This window comes from Convolutriloba macropyga, chromosome 12 (genome assembly GCF_964194025.1).
Source record: "Convolutriloba macropyga chromosome 12, txConMacr16.3, whole genome shotgun sequence".
Classification (NCBI taxonomy): domain Eukaryota; kingdom Metazoa; phylum Xenacoelomorpha; order Acoela; family Convolutidae; genus Convolutriloba; species Convolutriloba macropyga.
In genome coordinates this window covers 47,624,047-47,645,085 of record NC_134479.1, presented here as the reverse complement: position 1 = coordinate 47,645,085, position 21,039 = coordinate 47,624,047, and the positions used below count along the sequence as shown (strand labels likewise).

The window sequence follows — 21,039 nt, the reverse complement described above, 5'->3', positions numbered from 1 at the left end:
TATCATCAGAAATTGATGCAGAACATATCAACTTTCCACATTTTTGTGAAAGATTTCAAATGAATCCAGTTAGAGTTTGTGTGGATGGTTTCATCTGGAATTCTGATTTGAAACTTTCAGTTACCGTATTCTTGAGAGGACAAACAGTTGTTTCTTCCATCAAGTTCCTCATTTGGCTTTTAGTAGGTGTTGTCTTTTTTATCGTTGATGTCTTTAAACAGCGAAAACATGCTCTCATTATGATAATCCAAACGTGGTGAGGAAACAACTGGTTTTCCTTCGTAATTTCGCTTGCGGATGGGAAAGCAGAAATTTTTATGGAGTTAGGTGAGACTGAGCTTTGATCCATCTGTGGCGAGAGAATGTGAAGTAAGTAGAAAATGAGTTTTTAAAATGGAAGTAAGAAAAATTGTGTATAAAGGGGTAACTGAATACTGAAAGTGAAAAGATGCAAATAAATGAATTATCTTCAAGAAAGAGCTTGATATCGTGAACCAATGAAATTTAAGTAAGAAAAAGAACAGTAGCAAAAAATAAACTTTGTAACCAATGAGACCATATGAAACATTTCGTAGCCAATAAAAATAGAGTGTGCATGATGACGTAATAGTTATGTCACTTCTATTTTTAGTAACATCACGTTATATCACAGATGAAATCTTTATATTTCATCTCGCTATTAAGACTTAGATTGGAGAACAACTGTAGTTCGAGAAAGGGATGTTTGGATGAGATCATTGACTCTCGTCATTGTCATTTTCCTGGATCGGTGGAAGAATAAGGTCTTCGAAGCAGAGTATATTGAAAGTATCTGATTTTTTAGAAAATGAGTCAGCATGTTTGCAGAACTTGTCTTCTACCCACCAAACACCGTAGTGATTTATGTCACGAGATTACGGAAACATAATAGCTTTGCTGTCTTTCAACGGATGAAAACCTTTTTCTTTTCGAATTCTTCCAATGGTTTGAACATAAGTTTGGAGAGAAAGCAATGAGTTGTTGACTTTTTCCTCGGCTCGGTGGAGGTTGTAATGTCTAGCTGCCACAAATCCTTCTGTTCTCCACCAATCCTTTGGAAGTTTCAAGCTAGTAGTCTGTTTTTTATTTGTTACTCTAGTGCAATCCACCTCAAAGGATAATTCCAAAACGTTATCGGTTACTTCCGTTTTAAATGTTGATGTTTCCGTGTTAGGCGCGTTATCTAAATCTGAATGAAATAAGATGTTGAGAGATTGAAAGAAAAGATATGATTGAAAGAAAAGATGTTGAGGGAAGTAAAGGCAGAAAGGGAGTGTTTTGCATTTTTTTAAGCTACATATGTTCAACCAAGACAAAAGAAAAAATGAGTCGATAATGTTTCTTAGTATCAACATTCCAAAATCAGATTTGACAGATTATTTGATTGGATAATAAAAAAAAATGGACATTTTCATAATATTAATACATAACTTCGTCTGAAAAATCAGAAAAAATTAAAATTAAAAAAATGTACTTTTTTGTTAGTATTGGAATGTGTAACTGACCCTATTAATTTGTTGTTAAGGAGGCACTTTCTTGCTAATTTAGTGTGAACAGCTTGGGTATCATGCTGTGAGGTACACTTTTGAAAATAACGTAAGCCGTCACGTATGCTGTGAGGAGGTACATCTTTAGAAATTGACATTAGTAAAGTGTAATATGTTAGGGGGTCAATGACCTTACTGATTTGTTGTTAAGGCACTATCTTGCTAATCCTCTTGGTGTGAACAGCTTGGGTATCATGCTGTGAGGTACATCTTTAGAATTTGGGGGATTATGGGCTATACCTAATGTTAATACACAAGTACATCCTTTTACCCCCTCCCCCTGATCTGCTTACGATATACTACTCAAACATTAACAGACAACACCTTGTTCCAAAAAAATTATGAGATGCTAGAAATGGCATGACAGTACTATAAGCGATGAAAATGAAAACGAAAGAAAAACTGATGAAAAAAGGCAAGCAGAATGATATGATTAACAAGATTACGTTGCCGTCAACCAATTTATGCTAGAAATCTTTTTTCTTTTTAGTCAAATTTGAAATGGCTGCTATTTTCTTGATTCTTAATTCTACATTTTTTTATTTTTGCATTCTAACAAACGTCATATGCAAATCAAAAGAATTCCAATTTAATCAACTCACCCCGCTTAAACACGCCCAATTTTTCCACGGGTTTCGGTTGCAGGCTACCTTTGCTACGGAAAGGGATGGCGAAAAAGGTACACGGGATGAAGTGTGGGGCTGCAATCGGAGGATTTTTTAGGAAAATGCAGCTCAAAACTCTTACGTTTTTTTGGGCTGCATTGGGCTTCCAAGTGGGGTAAAATGGTGTAAGAGTGAAGGGGTAAAAAACAAATTAACCCCCCACTCTTACATCTTTTTTGGTCTGCCAAGGGGGTAAAACGATGTAAGAGTTCGGGGGTAATTTGTCTTTTACACCCTCACTCTAACACCATTTCACCCCCCTTGGCAGACTAAAAAAGCTGTAAGAGTGGGGGGGTTAATTTTTCTTTTGCCCCCTCACTCTTAAACCATTTTACCCCCCTTGGAAGCCCAATGCAGCCCAAAAAGACGCAAGAATTTTGAGCTGCATTTTCCTAAAATATCCTCCCATTGCAGCCCCACTCTTACATCAACTTAACCCCTTGGCAGCCCAACTCTTACATCGTTTTACCCCCCCCCCCCCGGCAGCCCAACTCTTACATCATTTTACCCCCTCAATCTTACATTGTTTTAGCCCTCATACCTGAGGACTGCCAGCCTTGAACCAACAACCTCTGTACCCTCAGCTGAGTCGCCTTATCCATCAGACCATCAAAGCCTGACCAACTCTTGACGGTCTATATATATGAATGATACTTGTTAGAATTGCCCCATCTCAACAAATTACCCCCTTATTCTTACATCATTTTACACCCTCAGAACAAATAACCCCCTGACTCTTACACCATTTTACCCCCCGTGGCAGCCCAACTTTTACATCATTTTACCCCCTCTGAACAAATTAAATTAACCCTCACTCTTACAACATTTTATCCCCCTTGGCAGCCCAACTTTTACATCATTTTGCCCCCTCTGAACAAATTACCCCCTCACTCTTACAAAAATTTACCCCCCTTGGCAGCCCAACTCTTACATCATTTTACCCTCTCTGGACAAATTACCCCCTCATTCTTACACCATTCTACCCCCTCCCCCCCCCCCCTTGGCAGGCCAACTCTTACATCATTAAACCCCACTGAACAAAATACCCCCTCACTCTTACACCATTTTAACCCCCTTTGCAGCCCAACTCTTAGATCATTTTACCCCCTCTGGACAAATTATCCCCTTACTCTTATTCCATTTTAACCTCCTTGGCAGCCCGACTCTTACATCATTTTACCCCCTCTGAACAAATTACCCCCTCACTCTTACACCATTATACCCCCCTTGGTAGCTCAAATCATAGCTCATGTTACCCCTCTGGACAAATTATCCCCTCACTCTTACACCATTTTACCCCCCTTGGCAGCCCAACTCTTACATCATTTTACCCACTCTGAACAAATTACCCCCTCACTCTTACACCATTTTACCCCCCTTGGCAACCCAACTCTTACATCATTAAGCCCCCTCTGAACAAATTTTCCCCCCATTCTTACACCATTTTACCCCCCTTGGCAACCCAACTCCTACATCATTAAACCCCCTCTAAACAAATTTTCCCCTCACTCCTACACCATTTTAACCCCCCCTGGCAGCCCAACTCTTACATCATTTTACCCCCTCAATCTTACATTGTTTTAGCCCCCATACCTGAAGACTGCCAGTCTTGAACCAACAACCTCTGTACTCTCAGCTGAGTCGCCTTATCCTCCAGACCATCAAAGCTTGTCCAACTCTTGACGGTCTACAGATATGAATGATACTTGTTAGAATTTCCCCATCTCAACAAATTACCCCCTTATTCTTACATCGTTTTACACCCTCATAACAAATAACCCCCTCACTCTTACACCATTTTACCCCCCTTGGCAGCCCAACTCTTTCGTCATTTTACCCCCTCTGAACAAATTACCCCCTGACTCTTACAACATTTTACCCCCCTTGGCAGCCCAACTCTTGCATCATTTTACCCCCTCTGAACAAATTAAATTAACCCTCACTCTTACAACATTTTATCCCCCTTGGCAGCCCAACTTTTACATCATTTTACCCCCTGTGAACAAATTACCCCCTCACTCTTACAAAATTTTACCCCCCTTGGCAGCCCAACTCTTACATCATTTTACCCTCTCTGGACAAATTACCCCCTCATTCTTACACCATTCTACCCCCAGCCCCTTGGCAGCCCAACTCTTACATCATTAAACCCCACTGAACAAAATACCCCCTCACTCTTAAACCATTTTAACCCCCTTTGCAGCCCAACTCTTAGATCATTTTACCCCCTCTGGACAAATTATCCCCTTACTCTTATTCCATTTTAACCTCCTTGGCAGCCCGACTCTTACATCATTTTACCCCCTCTGATCAAATTACCCCCTCACTCTTACATCATTATACCCCCCTTGGTAGCTCAAATCATAGCTCATGTTACCCCTCTGGACAAATTACCCCCTCACTCTTACACCATTTTACCCCCCTTGGCAGCCCAACTCTTACATCATTTTATCCCCTCTGAACAAATTACCCCCTCACTCTTACACCATTTTACCCCCCTTGGCAACCCAACTCTTACATCATTAAACCCCCTCTGAACAAATTTTCGCCCCACTCTTACACCATTTTACCCCCCTTGGCAACCCAACTCTTACATCATTAACCCCCTCTGAACAAATTTTCCCCTCACTCCTACACCATTTTAATCCCCCCTGGCAGCCCAACTCTTACATCATTTTACCCCCTCAATCTTTCATTGTTTTAGCCCCCATACCTGAAGACTGCCAGTCTTGAACCAACAACCTCTCTACCCTCAGCTGAGTCGCCTTATCCTCCAGACCATCAAAGCTTGTCCAACTCTTGACGGTCTATATATATGAATGATACTTGTTAGAATTTCCCCATCTCAACAAATTACCCCCTTTTTCTTACATCGTTTTACACCCTCATAACAAATAACCCCCTCACTCTTACACCATTTTACCCCCCTTGGCAGCCCAACTCTTTCATCATTTTACCCCCTCTGAACAAATTAAATTACCCCTCACTCTTACAACATTTTATCCCCCTTGGCAGCCCAACTATTACATCATTTTACCCCCTCTGAACAAATTACCCCTGACTCTTACAACATTTTACCCCCCTTGGCAGCCCAACTCTTACATCATTAAATCCCCTCTGAACAAAATACCCCGTCACTCTTACACCATTCTAACCATCTTTCCAGCACAACTCTTAGATCATTTTACGCCCGCTGGACAAATTATCCCCTTACTCTTACTCCATTTTAACCTCCTTGGCGGCCCGACTCTTACATCATTTTACCCACTCTGAACAAATTACCCCCTCACTCTTACACCATTATACCCCCCTTGGCAGCTCAAATCATAGCTCATGTTACCCCTCTGGAGAAATTACCCCCTCAATCTTACCCCATTTTACCCCCCTTGGCAACCCAACTCTTACATCACTTTAACCTCTCTGAACAAATTTTCCCCTCACTCTTACACCATTTTAACCCCCCCCCCCCCGGCAGCCCAACTCTTACATCATTTTAGCCCCTCTGGACAAATTACCCCCTCACTATTACACCATTTTACCCCCCTTGGCAGCCCGATTCTTACATCATTTTACCCCCACTGGACAAATTACCCCCTTACTTTTACTCCATTTTACCCCCTTGACAGCCCGACTCTTACATAATTTTAACCCCTCTGAAAAAATTACCCCCTCACTCTTACACCATTTGACCCCCCCCTTGGCATCCCAACTATTACATCATTAAACCCCTCTGAACAAAATACCCCCTCACTCTTACACCATTTTAACCTCCTTTGCAGCCCAACTCTTAGATCATTTTACCCCCTCTGGACAAATTATCCCCTTACTCTTACTCCATTTTAACCTCCTTGGCGGCCCGACTCTAACATCATTTTACCCACTCTGAACAAATTACCCCCTCACTCTTACACCATTATACCCCCCTTGGCAGCTCAAATCATTGCTCATGTTACACCTCTGGAGAAATTACCCCCTCAATCTTACCCCATTTTACCCCCCTTGGCAACCCAACTCGTACATCATTTTAACCTCTCTGAACAAATTTTCCCCTCACTCTTACACCATTTTAACCCCCCCCCCGGCAGCCCAACTCTTACATCATTTTAGCCCCTCTGGACAAATTACCCCCTCACTATTACACCATTTTACCCCCCTTGGGAGCCCGATTCTTACATCATTTTACCCCCACTGGACAAATTACCCCCTTACTTTTACTCCATTTTACCCCCTTGGCAGCCCGACTCTTACATAATTTTAACCCCTCTGAAAAAATTACCCCCTCACTCTTACACCATTTTACCCCCCCCCCCTGGCATCCCAACTATTACATCATTAAACCCCTCTGAACAAAATACCCCCTCACTCTTACACCATTTTAACCTCCTTTGCAGCCCAACTCTTAGATCATTTTACCCCCTCTGGACAAATTATCCCCTTACTCTTACTCCATTTTGACCTCCTTGGCGGCCCGACTCTAACATCATTTTACCCATTCTGAACAAATTACCCCCTCACTCTTACACCATTATACACCCCTTGGCAGCTCAAATCATAGCTCTTGTTACCCCTCTGGAGAAATTACCCCCTCACTCTTACACCATTTGACCCCCCCTTGGCATCCCAACTATTACATCATTAAACCCCTCTGAACAAAATACCCCCTCACTCTTACACCATTTTAACCTTCTTTTGCAGCCCAACTCTTAGATCATTTTAACCCCTCTGAACAAATTTTCCCCTCACTCTTACACCATTTTAACTCCCCCCCCCCCCTGGCAGCCCACCTCTTACATCATTTTAGCCCCTCTGGACAAATTACCCCCTCACTATTACACCATTTTACCCCCCTTGGCAGCCCGATTCTTACATCATTTTACCCCCACTGGACAAATTACCCCCTTACTTTTACTCCATTTTACCCCCTTGGCAGCCCGACTCTTACATAATTTTAACCCCTCTGAACAAAATACCCCCTCACTCTTACACCATTTTAACCTCCTTTGCAGCCCAACTCTTAGATCATTTTACCCCCTCTGGACAAATTATCCCCTTACTTTTATTCCATTTTAACCTCCTTGGCAGCCCGACTCTTACATCATTTTACAACCTCTGAACAAATTACCCCCTCACTCTTACACCATTTGACCCCCCCCCCCCCTTGGCAGCCCAACTATTACATCATTAAACCCCTCTGAACAAAATACCCCCTCACTCTTACACCATTTTAACCTCCTTTGCAGCCCAACTCTTAGATCATTTTACCCCCTCTGGACAAATTATCCCCTTACTTTTACTCCATTTTAACCTCCTTGGCAGCCCGACTCTTACATCATTTTACACCCTCTGAACAAATTACCCCCTCACTCTTACACCATTATACCCCCCTTGGCAGCTCAAATCATAGCTCATGTTACCCCCTCTGGACAAATTAACCCCTCACTCTTACAACATTTTACCCCCCTCGACAGCCCAACTCTTACCTCATTTTACCCCTCTGGACAAATTATCCCCTCACTTTTACACCATTTTACCCCCTTGGCAGCCCAACTCTTACATCATTTTACCCCCTCTGAACAAATTACCCCCTCACTCTTACACCATTTTACCCCCCTTGGCAACCCAACTCTTACATCATTAAACCCTTCTGAACAAATTTTCCCCTCACTCTTACACCATTTTACCCCCCCCCCCCCTTGGCAGCCCAACTCTTACATCATTTTAGCCCCTCTGGACAAATTACCCCCTCACTCTTACACCATTTTACCCCCCTTGGCAGCCCAATTCTTACGTCATTTTACCCCCACTGGGCAAATTAACCCTTACTTTTACTCCATTTTACCCCCCTTGGCAGCCCGACTCTTACATAATTTTACCCGCTCTGAACAAATTACCCCCTCACTCTTACACCATTTACCCCCCCTGGCAGCCCAACTATTACATCATTAAACCCCTCTGAACAAAATACCCCCTCACTCTTACACCATTTTAACCCCCTCTGCATCCCAACTCTTAGATCATTTTACCCCCTCTGGACAAATTATCCCCTTACTCTTACTCCATTTTAAACTCATTGGCAGCCCCACTCTTACATCATTTTACCCCCTCTGAACAAATTACCACCTCACTCTTACACCATTATACCCCCCTTGGCAGCTCAAATCATAGCTCATGATACCCCCTCTGGACAAATTACCCCCTCACTTCTACACCATTTTACCCCCCTTGGCAGCCCAACTATTACATCATTAAACCCCTCTGAACAAAATACCCCCTCACTCTTACACCATTTTAACCTCCTTTGCAGCCCAACTCTTAGATCATTTTACCCCCTCTGGACAAATTATCCCCTTACTCTTACTCCATTTTGACCTCCTTGGCGGCCCGACTCTAACATCATTTTACCCATTCTGAACAAATTACCCCCTCACTCTTACACCATTATACACCCCTTGGCAGCTCAAATCATAGCTCTTGTTACCCCTCTGGAGAAATTACCCCCTCACTCTTACACCATTTGACCCCCCCTTGGCATCCCAACTATTACATCATTAAACCCCTCTGAACAAAATACCCCCTCACTCTTACACCATTTTAACCTTCTTTTGCAGCCCAACTCTTAGATCATTTTAACCCCTCTGAACAAATTTTCCCCTCACTCTTACACCATTTTAACTCCCCCCCCCCCCTGGCAGCCCACCTCTTACATCATTTTAGCCCCTCTGGACAAATTACCCCCTCACTATTACACCATTTTACCCCCCTTGGCAGCCCGATTCTTACATCATTTTACCCCCACTGGACAAATTACCCCCTTACTTTTACTCCATTTTACCCCCTTGGCAGCCCGACTCTTACATAATTTTAACCCCTCTGAACAAAATACCCCCTCACTCTTACACCATTTTAACCTCCTTTGCAGCCCAACTCTTAGATCATTTTACCCCCTCTGGACAAATTATCCCCTTACTTTTATTCCATTTTAACCTCCTTGGCAGCCCGACTCTTACATCATTTTACAACCTCTGAACAAATTACCCCCTCACTCTTACACCATTTGACCCCCCCCCCCCCTTGGCAGCCCAACTATTACATCATTAAACCCCTCTGAACAAAATACCCCCTCACTCTTACACCATTTTAACCTCCTTTGCAGCCCAACTCTTAGATCATTTTACCCCCTCTGGACAAATTATCCCCTTACTTTTACTCCATTTTAACCTCCTTGGCAGCCCGACTCTTACATCATTTTACACCCTCTGAACAAATTACCCCCTCACTCTTACACCATTATACCCCCCTTGGCAGCTCAAATCATAGCTCATGTTACCCCCTCTGGACAAATTAACCCCTCACTCTTACAACATTTTACCCCCCTCGACAGCCCAACTCTTACCTCATTTTACCCCTCTGGACAAATTATCCCCTCACTTTTACACCATTTTACCCCCTTGGCAGCCCAACTCTTACATCATTTTACCCCCTCTGAACAAATTACCCCCTCACTCTTACACCATTTTACCCCCCTTGGCAACCCAACTCTTACATCATTAAACCCTTCTGAACAAATTTTCCCCTCACTCTTACACCATTTTACCCCCCCCCCCCTTGGCAGCCCAACTCTTACATCATTTTAGCCCCTCTGGACAAATTACCCCCTCACTCTTACACCATTTTACCCCCCTTGGCAGCCCGATTCTTACGTCATTTTACCCCCACTGGGCAAATTAACCCTTACTTTTACTCCATTTTACCCCCCTTGGCAGCCCGACTCTTACATAATTTTACCCGCTCTGAACAAATTACCCCCTCACTCTTACACCATTTACCCCCCCTGGCAGCCCAACTATTACATCATTAAACCCCTCTGAACAAAATACCCCCTCACTCTTACACCATTTTAACCCCCTCTGCATCCCAACTCTTAGATCATTTTACCCCCTCTGGACAAATTATCCCCTTACTCTTACTCCATTTTAAACTCCATTGGCAGCCCCACTCTTACATCATTTTACCCCCTCTGAACAAATTACCACCTCACTCTTACACCATTATACCCCCCTTGGCAGCTCAAATCATAGCTCATGATACCCCCTCTGGACAAATTACCCCCTCACTTCTACACCATTTTACCCCCCTTGGCAGCCCAACTATTACATCATTAAACCCCTCTGAACAAAATACCCCCTCACTCTTACACCATTTTAACCTCCTTTGCAGCCCAACTCTTAGATCATTTTACCCCCTCTGGACAAATTATCCCCTTACTCTTACTCCATTTTAACCTCCTTGGCAGCCCGACTCTTACATCATTTTACACCCTCTGAACAAATTACCCCCTGACTCTTACACCATTATACCCCCCTTGGCAGCTCAAATCATAGCTCATGTTACCCCCTCTGGACAAATTAACCCCTCACTCTTACAACATTTTACCCCCCTCGGCAGCCCAACTCTTACCTCATTTTACCCCTCTGGACAAATTATCCCCTCACTTTTACACCATTTTACCCCCCTTGGCAGCCCAACTCTTACATCATTCTACCCCCTCTGAACAAATTACCCCCTCACTCTTACACCATTTTACCCCCCTTGGCAACCCAACTCTTACATCATTAAACCCCTCTGAACAAATTTTCCCCTCACTCTTACACCATTTTAGCCCCCCCCCCCTTGGCAGCCCAACTCTTACATCATTTTAGCCCCTCTGGACAAATTACCCCCTCACTCTTACACCATTTTACCCCCCTTGGCAGCCCGATTCTTACGTCATTTTACCCCCACTGGACAAATAACCCCCTTACTTTTACTCCATTTTACCCCCCTTGGCAGCCCGACTCTTACATAATTTTACCCCCTCTGAACAAATTACCCCCTCACTCTTACACCATTTTACCCCCCTTGGCAACCCAACTCTTACATCATTAAACCCCTCTGAACAAATTTTCCCCTCACTGTTACACCATTTTACCCCCCCCCCCTTGGCAGCCCAACTCTTACATCATTTTAGCCCCTCTGGACAAAATACCCCCTCACTCTTACACCATTTTAACCCCCTTTGCAGCCCAACTCTTAGATCATTTTACCCCCTCTGGACAAATTATCCCCTTACTCTTACTCCATTTTAAACTCATTGGCAGCCCGACTCTTACATCATTTTACCCCCTCTGAACAAATTACCACCTCACTCTTACACCATTACACCCCAATTGGCAGCTCAAACCATAGCTCATGATACCCCCTCTGGACAAATTACCCCCTCACTTCTACACCATTTTACCCCCCTTGGCAGCCCAACTCTTACATCATTATACCCCCACTGGACAAATTATCCCCTTACTCTTACTCCATTTTAACCTCCTTGGCAGCTCGACTCTTACATCATTTACCCCCTCTGTACAAATTAACCCCTCACTCTTACACCATTTTAGCCCCCCCCCCTTGGCAGCCCAACTCTTACATCATTTTAGCCCCTCTGGACAAATTACCCCCTCACTCTTACACCATTTTACCCCCCCCCCCCGGCAGCCCGATTCTTACATCATTTTACCCCCACTGGACAAATTACCCCCTTACTTTTACTCCATTTACCCCCCTTGGCAGCCCGACTCTTACATAATTTTACCCGCTCTGAACAAATTACCCCCTCACTCTTACACCATTTTACCCCCCCCCCCCCCCCTGGCAGCCCAACTATTACATCATTAAACCCCTCTGAACAAAATACCCCCTCACTCTTACACCATTTTAACCCCCTTTGCAGCCCGTCTCTTACATCATTTTACCCCCTCTGAACAAATTACCACCTCACTCTTACACCATTATACCCCCTTGGCAGCTCAAACCATAGCTCATGATAACCCCTCTGGACAAATTACTACCTCACTTCTACACCATTTTACCCCCCTTGGCAGCCCAACTCTTACATCATTATACCCCCACTGGACAAATTATCCCCTTACTCTTACTCCATTTTAACCTCCTTGGCAGCCCGACTCTTACATCATTTTACCCCCTCTGGACAAATTAACCCCTCACTCTTACAACACTTTACCCCCCTCGGCAGCCCAACTCTTACCTCATTTTACCCTTCTGGACAAATTACCCCCTCACCTCTACACCATTTTACCCCCCTTGGCAGCCCAACTCTTACATCATTTTACCCCCACTGAACGAATTTTCCCCTCACTCTTACACCATTTTACCCCCCCCCCCCCTGGCAACCCAACTCTTACATCACTAAACCCCCTCTGAACAAATTACCCCCCCCCCCCCACAAACTCTTACACCATTTCACCCCCCCCCCCCTGGCAGCCCAACTCTTACATCATTTTACCCCCTCTGAACAAATTACCCCGTCACTCTTACACCAATTTACCCCCCTTGGCAGCTCAAATCTTAGCTCATGTTACCCCCTCTGGAGAAATTCACCCATCACCCTTACAACATTTTACCCACCTTGGCAGCCCAACTCTTACCTCATTTTATCCCCTCTGGACAAATTACCCCTTCACTCTTACAACATTTTGCCCCCTTTGGCAGCCCAACTCTTACATCATTTTACCTTCTCTGCACAATTTACCCCCTCACTCTTACACCATTTTACCCCCCTTGGCAACCCAACTCTTACATCACTAAACCCCCTCTGAACAATTCCCCCCCCCAAACTCTTACACCATTTAACCCCCCCCCCCGGCAGCCCAACTCTTACATCATTTTACCCCCTCTGGACAAATTACCCCCGCACTCTTACACTATTTTACCCCACTTGGCAGCCCGACTCTTAAATCTTTTTACACCCTCTGAACTTCAATCAGGGGGGGGGAGGGGTAATTCCTCAAAAGTCCTCCCATTGCTGCCCATTGCAGCCCACTCTTACATGGCAATTTCAGTCATGGGTGGGGTAAATCCTGAAAAGTCCTCCCATTGCAGCCCATTGCAGCCCACTCTTACATAGCAATTTCAGTCAGGGGTTAATTCCTGAAAAGTCCCCCATTTCAGCCCATTGCAGCCCACTCTTAAATGGCAATTTCAGTCAGGGGGGTAATTCCTGAAAAGTCCTCCCATTGCAGCCCATTGCAGCCGACTCATACATTACAATTTCAGTCAGAGGGTAATTCCTGAAAAGTCCTCCTATTGCAGCCCATTGCAGCCCACTCTTATATGGCAATTTCAGTCATGGGTGGGGTAATTCCTAAAATATCCTCCCATTGCAGCCCATTGCAGCCCACTCTTACATGGCATTTTCAGTCAGGGGGTAATTCCTGAAAAACCCTCCCATTGCAGCCCATTGCAGCCCACTCATACATGGCAATTTCAGTCAGGTAGGTAATTCCTGAAAAGCCCTCCCATTGCAGCCCATTGCAGCCCACTCTTACATGGCAATTTCAGTCAGGGGGTAATTCCTGAAAAGTCCTCCCATTGCAGCCCATTGCAGCCCACTCATACATGACAATTTCATTCAGGTAGGTAATTCCTGAAAAGTCCTCCCATTGCAGCCCATTGCAGCCCACTCTTACATGGCATTTTCAGTCAGGGGGTAAATCCTGAAAAGTCCTCCCATTGCAGCCCATTGCAGCCCACTCTTACATAGCAATTTCAGTCAGGGGTTAATTCCTGAAAAGTCCCCCATTTCAGCCCATTGCAGCCCACTCTTAAATGGCAATTTCAGTCAGGGGGGTAATTCCTGAAAAGTCCTCCCATTGCAGCCCATTGCAGCCGACTCATACATGACAATTTCAGTCAGAGGGTAATTCCTGAAAAGTCCTCCTATTGCAGCCCATTGCAGCCCACTCTTATATGGCAATTTCAGTCATGGGTGGGGTAATTCCTAAAATGTCCTCCCATTGCAGCCCATTGCAGCCCACTCTTACATGGCATTTTCAGTCAGGGGGTAATTCCTGAAAAGTCCTCCCATTGCAGCCCATTGCAGCCCACTCATACATGGCAATTTCAGTCAGGTAGGTAATTCCTGAAAAGTCCTCCCATTGCAGCCCAATGCAGCCCACTCTTACATGGCAATTTCAGTCAGGGGGTAATTCCTCAAAAGTCTTCCCATTGCAGCCCAACTCTTACATCATTTTACCCCCTCTGAAAAAATTACCCCCACACTCTTACATCAATTTACCCCCCATAGACAAATTACCCCCCCCCACTCTTACATCAAAATGAGAGGATTTTAGGGAGGACATTCGACCCGGGGAAAAAACTGCCTGTTTTAGCCACCACGTCCAGATGGATGTGCCATCTGCTGTGGTTGGAACTTGTACACAGTTAATCCTATACTTCTACAGCAGAGGATCCAAACCTCACAGAAGTTCCACCTCCAATCGCGCCTACCACCTCGGGCACAAGCTCAGTCAACTGGGTCCTGTTTGACAACCCTGTAAATTAGTTTTATTTCTTTTCTTAAAAAAAAAATAAAACAAGCACAGTTGTATATATATGCAAAAAGTATACCACAAGACTCTTTCTTTATCTGAAAACAAATGAAAAATTTAAACAATTGGAAATTTTCCTTTCGTATTATTTAATCCTAAAGCATTTTAATTTAGTCTTCTTCGCTTGTCAGTAAAAAATCAGTTTCGTCATCAGCACTGAGTTATTATTAAATTTATCATTTTTTTCCATTGAAATTTTACGTTTTCACTCGTTCTTTCATTTTTCATTATCAGCTACCAGAGTCCAAGGGTAGAGCAGTTCACTATTCATATAACTGAACATCAACGTTCTTTTGTATAGGGTAGCCGAAGAGCAGCATCCCGGCCAAACCAGCCTGTAGCAAATTTTCAGATGCTAAGCTTTAAAAAAATAATAGATCTTTTTATAAACTCATTTTTAAACCGTATGCAAATAATTTTAGTACAAACTTATACAATCATTGCGTGGCCAATGTCCAGTAAGGCAAGTTTCAAAAAAAATCGTTTTGTGGATTGCAGGCGCCAAACTCTATCCCCAGCTTTTACGATTCATATACCATTTTCATAGATGGAATGTAGTTACAAAAAAATGGAAACAAGTGTTTTATATCATAGAAAAGACTTAAATTTTGTCCCGAGTATTTACGTATAAACGTGACCAATTTCCACTACCTTGAACCTGTGATTAAGCGGACTTGAGTCTCAGAGTTTTTCAGCGCTGAACCAGCAGAATTCAAGATTAAAAACTTAACTCAGTTATGAAACATTGCAGCTCCAGAATAATTTAAGTTTCTTTATGCGCAGTTCTTTGTCATTATGATTATAATGAGGTCATACAGTTCGCTCAGGCTAAACTTATCCTGTATAGTCCGAAAATTACTCATACCCCAAAAATAAGTCTGAGCACAACAAAGTCATACTTTTGTAGCTTATAACTGTCAATTACTAAAGAAGTATACACAATATTTGTACTTAATCTAGTTTGTAGGCAATTAACCTAAAGCCCATATAGCTAAGTGGTTACGACTTTCTACGCAAATTAAATGTTAAAGTACCCACGCGGAAGTTCGAATCGCGAATAAAGCAAAAGTTGTTGGCGGAAGTTAGGTTGAACATTTTTATTTTTCATGACGCAATTCTTACACGAAAATCAGACAGGGCAGTGTAAACTGTGACATGAACAGAAAGTTGGTCATCCTAAAAACAGAATTTCTTTAGACTGATTCCTCTGCCACCAACCACCGGGTAGCCTGAAACTTCAACTAAATTATGCTAGTGTAACTTGTTTTCACGCACGCTTACAACACTAATCTTAAAACACGCGTCGTGAAAATTCCAGATAAAATTTATTATATATATATATATATATATATATATATATATATATGCACTCGATTATCCGGACATTGCAGCAACGTAATTGTGCATTTTCAAGTGGCACCTAATTTTTACTGAGTAATATTATATAAATCTTAGTCAATTACGCTGCCAGACTGTCACAAATGGTAATTGTCGAAGATCTAAGAACAAACGGCTAACAACTTGGATTTTAGGACGTAGAAAAGAAAGAGTTCTGAACAAATGATCTGCAATTTATTCTCCTCACACTTCTCAACTAAATTTTTCTTAATTTTTCTTCTACTGCCCAATAGACCACTGACTTTTATTTCTCCATTGCTGAGCCATCCCTGTGCAAAACTATCTGATAACATTTTCAGCTCAACTTTTTACTTATTTGATAAAAATGAACTAGATGTTCCGCTAAGTTTTCTCTAAATGTTGTATTAGTTATTTTTACTGAAAAAAAAAAGAACCATTATTGCGTGAGTAGAAAAACACAAAATGAAAAAAGAGCAGCCGACGTTGATGAAGCCTAAAATTGAACAAAGCGACTCGGTAATGTGCATTTGCTCATAAGGTTCCCACCCCACTCATCCACAGTTTTGGCATAATTGTCTGCCAAATGAGGAACAGATAGAAAACCCCAAAAACTCAAGTATTTTTCAAAAAAAAAAAACAATTGATTCATGGACAAAAAGATAGCCTCCAAAACAAATAACTCAGCGGAGAAACAAATGATGCATTAGGTTCATGAGATATGCCAATAATAAGAAAGCAAGTCAAGACGAACAGCAAAATCAAGCAGCAACAACAAACAATTCATCAAATAATTTATGTCCGTTTTATATAAACAAAACTAAATAAAGTCAAAAAAGCGTCAGAAAAAACTGATACCAAACAAATTAACTTTTAATTTACCAGAAAAGATATGGGACCAGTCCATAATAAGGCTAGGTAACAATTAGACAATAAAGAACAAAAATGGTAAATTTGAAAATTTCGCTTAATTTTTTTACAAAAACAATTATTTTCAAAGTAATGGAAACCATTGCAAAATCAACCAAACTATCCCATAGGTTTACCATTACCAGTGTTTCTAAAGATGGGAATTAAGAACTGTCGGTGTTCAGTTTTTATGCGGTTACAAAAAGAACAACAAATAAAACAAAAAACAAAAAACAGTTAAATTTTGCCAGAAAACAATTTTGAAGCCGTAAAGCCATACTTTGGCACTCAAAAAATGTTCGATTGCACCTTCTTCAAACACTGATATTGTATTATGTGACCTCTCTTTAATGAAACCAGGTTACAAGTTGACAAAAAAGAAAAAAAAGTTTAAGTAATACTTGTTTTTTTTTCGAAAAAAAATATTTCCAAAGACATGAAAGCCTTTAATAACAAATTGTAATAAAAAACCAGGTTCGTTTATTCCTCCAATGGAAACCTTTGAGGTCTGCAATTATCCAGAATATATCTTATGTCTACAAAAAGAACGTAAAATATGACAAACATTAAAAATTAGTTTACTTTTTCTTGAGAAAAACTCGTGTCGAAGCCAGTAAAGTTATAACGAATTTTATAAAAACATTAGATTTTTTGACACCAATCCTTTTGTCAGCTTCCCTTGACAATGATATTGTCAAACTTGGTCTATAATTGAAGAGACTAGGTAACAAACAGACAATAAAAGGAACAAAATTGCGAAGTTGAAAAGTGTTTTTTTTATTTTTGAAAACAATTGTTTTCAAATTAATAAAAACCATCAGCCCTTTACTAATATCAGAATATTCGCCCATCTATTTTTTTATGAAAAGGCAACGAAAACGAGTCATTGTTTAGAAAAATTCATACGACTAAAAAGACAAAGTAAAAACGACAGTGAACGACATATTTTAAAAATTGAATAAAATTCTTCAAAAAGGTATTGTCGAAGCCGTTCAAACCAGAGTATTTATCCATAAGATTTTTATTATTTTCAATTGTGCTTTTTTGAACGCCAATAATGTGATTTATGAACTGTCAATAACGTGATATTATGACAAAATTAGAAAACGTCAAAAAAATACCTGAAAACAAAAAAATGTTAAATCTAATGTTATCAAATAAAGAAAACAATAACTTAAGGTGTTAAACCGCAAAAATGTTTGAATTTGGATTGAGTAGAAAGAAGAAGCTTTCTTTCATTGCTGACGCTAAGCTACAAGTTGAAAAAATTAAGAAAAAAATGGAGGAAAACTTCAATAAGCGATTAATTATTTAAAAATCAATTTTAAAAGTCAAAACGACCCTAAGCGTTCAAGTAATAAATAGATACAATAATTTGGAGTTCATTAGGAAGCTAATTTGACCTATCACTAGTGGGATATATTTGAAATGTTCTGTTATTTTGTTTAAAATATAAAAAAGTTCGAGGTTTATTTTTAAAAAAGACCGACTGATTACAATCCGAATTGTTTTTCGATTGTAACAGTCCAAGATTGGTTCAAATCTAGCTCTGCTAAAGCTGTTTGTCCACTAAGAACAGTTAATTTTTCTAATGGTACAGATATAGATGTTTTGTTAGTTAAAAATCAAAAAGAGAAGCTGCGCTTTTGATAATCAACGAGTAAAGTTAGCAAAAATGGCAAAGTTTTATTTACGCAACATTCCCAACGGAATTTGAAGGAGAAATAGCCCCCTTTTGAGTTTACAAAGACAGTGTTAGTGGTGTTGGGGTGTGTGTTTCCTGCATATTTAATCAAAGTGGACTAAAGAAACTTATTTCGTGCTGTTTTTGATGAAAAAGTCTGAATTTAGAAATATTTAGCCAGAATTTTTGACAAAAAACTTAAATAAAAGTATCCGACAATATTTTTGTCTTTAAAAATCAAATCAACACTTTTTTTATGAAAATAACAAATTTTAGCAAAATTAACGAAACTTTAGTCAAAAATTCCGGAAAATGTGAATAAAATGAACGGAATTCACTCTATTTCTCAAAAGTTTAAAGCTCGATAACTCCTTGTTAGAAACGAAAATCAAAAAAATGTTTTTAATTCCATATTCTACGCTGGACAAGCTTTCTAATGATACAAGTCTCAACTCTATACGATGAATATATCGATCGCCCAAAATTGACTGAACAAAAAAAATTTGTGTATATAATTCTTCCCTATTTGTGTATATATTTCCTCCCCCCTCAAGAGGGGTCGGAACAATAAAATCAAATGAATAATTTAATAAGCCATCAAGCTTTCTTTGAAAATGTGAACAGAAAAATGTTTGTTGTGTTATATACCATTATAGAACAATTAAAACCCAGTGTTTCAAATATAATTTTTTTTACCAGCCAATTAAAAAGAAAGCAACAAACCGAAGGTTTCGGGACCATGGCCATGATTCACCGGCTCATGGGTTGTTATATGAAATTATCATAACACATCATGCAATCATTTTGTCCAAGTAAATGCTCTTCGTTTAGTTATCTACAAATTTAGTATAATTCAAGGCTTCTCTGTCTCTGGCAAGCTTGATAATTTAATCACGGTTGACAAACATTCGAAGCAATTGGACCAAAAAAAATGCCTTGTAAAAAGTTGTTTAATTAAACTCAAATTGTTTTGAATGCCTGTGAACACTTAGAGTTAGAGTAGGCAGCAAATAAAAAAACGAATTGCAAAATTTCTTTACTATGAAACTGAACTCTTATGAAACGTTAAAATGAGGTCTTATATGGCAATGTATTTTATCATTTATGTTGTTCACGTGTAACTAATCATGAAAAAATTAAAATTCCGAGAAGATTGCAATCTGCAACCGGGTCTCAATTTGTAGCATGTTGGAAAAAAGGAAACAAAAAATAGTGAAAACTTAATTGAACAAAAAGAAATGCAGTTGTAGTATATTGATTGTAATCATTTTCACATGCTATTCTAAATCAAACAAAATCCCAACAACAGTAAGTAATCAAATCGATAACAAAGGAGGGCAGAAAAGCAAAGTTTAGTCGGAGGAAGAAGCAGATATCCAATTGAAATTACTGTTGTGGCGTTCAAAGTCCTCTAAGGCATAGATGTATTTTGTTATGTATGAACAACCAAGAAAAAATGGTGAAGTTGCTGATTTGTAACTGTTCTATAACTGTTGAAGCATTAACAAGACTAAACACCAGTCTGACTAAATGCTCAATGGTTCTGTCAAAAGCTTACCTTACTTTTGTATGATTTGTTTTTTTTAAAAAAGTCCTTTTAAATTTGACTCATTAAATAATTCTAAAACCTTGTATAAGATTTGCGAATTACTATTTATCCAACTTTTTAGAAACTTAGTGAACCAATTCATTCGTGCTATTGAATTGTTTTTCTAAATGCTCAACCCTAATTGAGACAGAATGTCTATCTTGCATAAAGTTGTCCTTTTCTGGCAGATAATTGGTTATCTTACAAAATCTGGCGGAAAACTGATAAACTTACAAGACCCTGCCAGAAAACGGATCATCTGGCAAAATTTTCAAGAAGAATGGCTATCTAGCAAGATTCTGTTAAAACTCAAAATGTTCGTTCCGGCTGAGTTGTATTTCAACTGGTTGATAATATCGGAACTGCTTATTTCAGTTTTTAGGAAAATTATATGCGGTGCTGTTGCTTTTTTGATCAAAAAAGGCACACAAATACTAAACACTGCTTGATAATTTTTTTCCTTGTATGATGGTTTACGATTTCATTTTTTGCTTAACATTTCATGAGTTCATATTGTGCTTGAACGCTTCTTCATCTTCCAGCAGGCGAATTTTTTCTGTCATTTAAAAAACAATCATTTAATTTTTTAAGCTTTTTTCTTTAATGCATCACATTTTTCAATTTTTTTGAGAGGGTTTATTTGATTATTGTACGGGTAAATTGCAAACGTAAAGATGCAGTACACTTATCAAATGAGATGAAGGGATTACATAACAAAACTACAAAAGAAAAACTATGTTCACTTTATAGGAATTTGACAAAAAATGGTTACCTTGAACCTGGGTGAAAAAAAAACCTATCTTGTAAGAAGCCAGAATAAAATGTTTGTTTTGTA

At 40.4% G+C, this 21,039-nt stretch overlaps 1 protein-coding gene across 1 annotated transcript in view; it reads left to right on the top strand.

Annotated features, from left to right (window-relative positions):
* The window catches only part of LOC142350519 (uncharacterized), a 63,450-nt gene extending 48,845 nt beyond the window's left edge, over positions 1-14,605 (top strand). The window contains exon 6 of the mRNA XM_075402369.1: positions 14,449-14,605. Coding sequence (XP_075258484.1) covers positions 14,449-14,605 — 157 coding nt within the window. The remainder of the gene's footprint in view (positions 1-14,448) is intronic.
* The last annotated feature ends 6,434 nt before the right edge of the window (positions 14,606-21,039 follow it).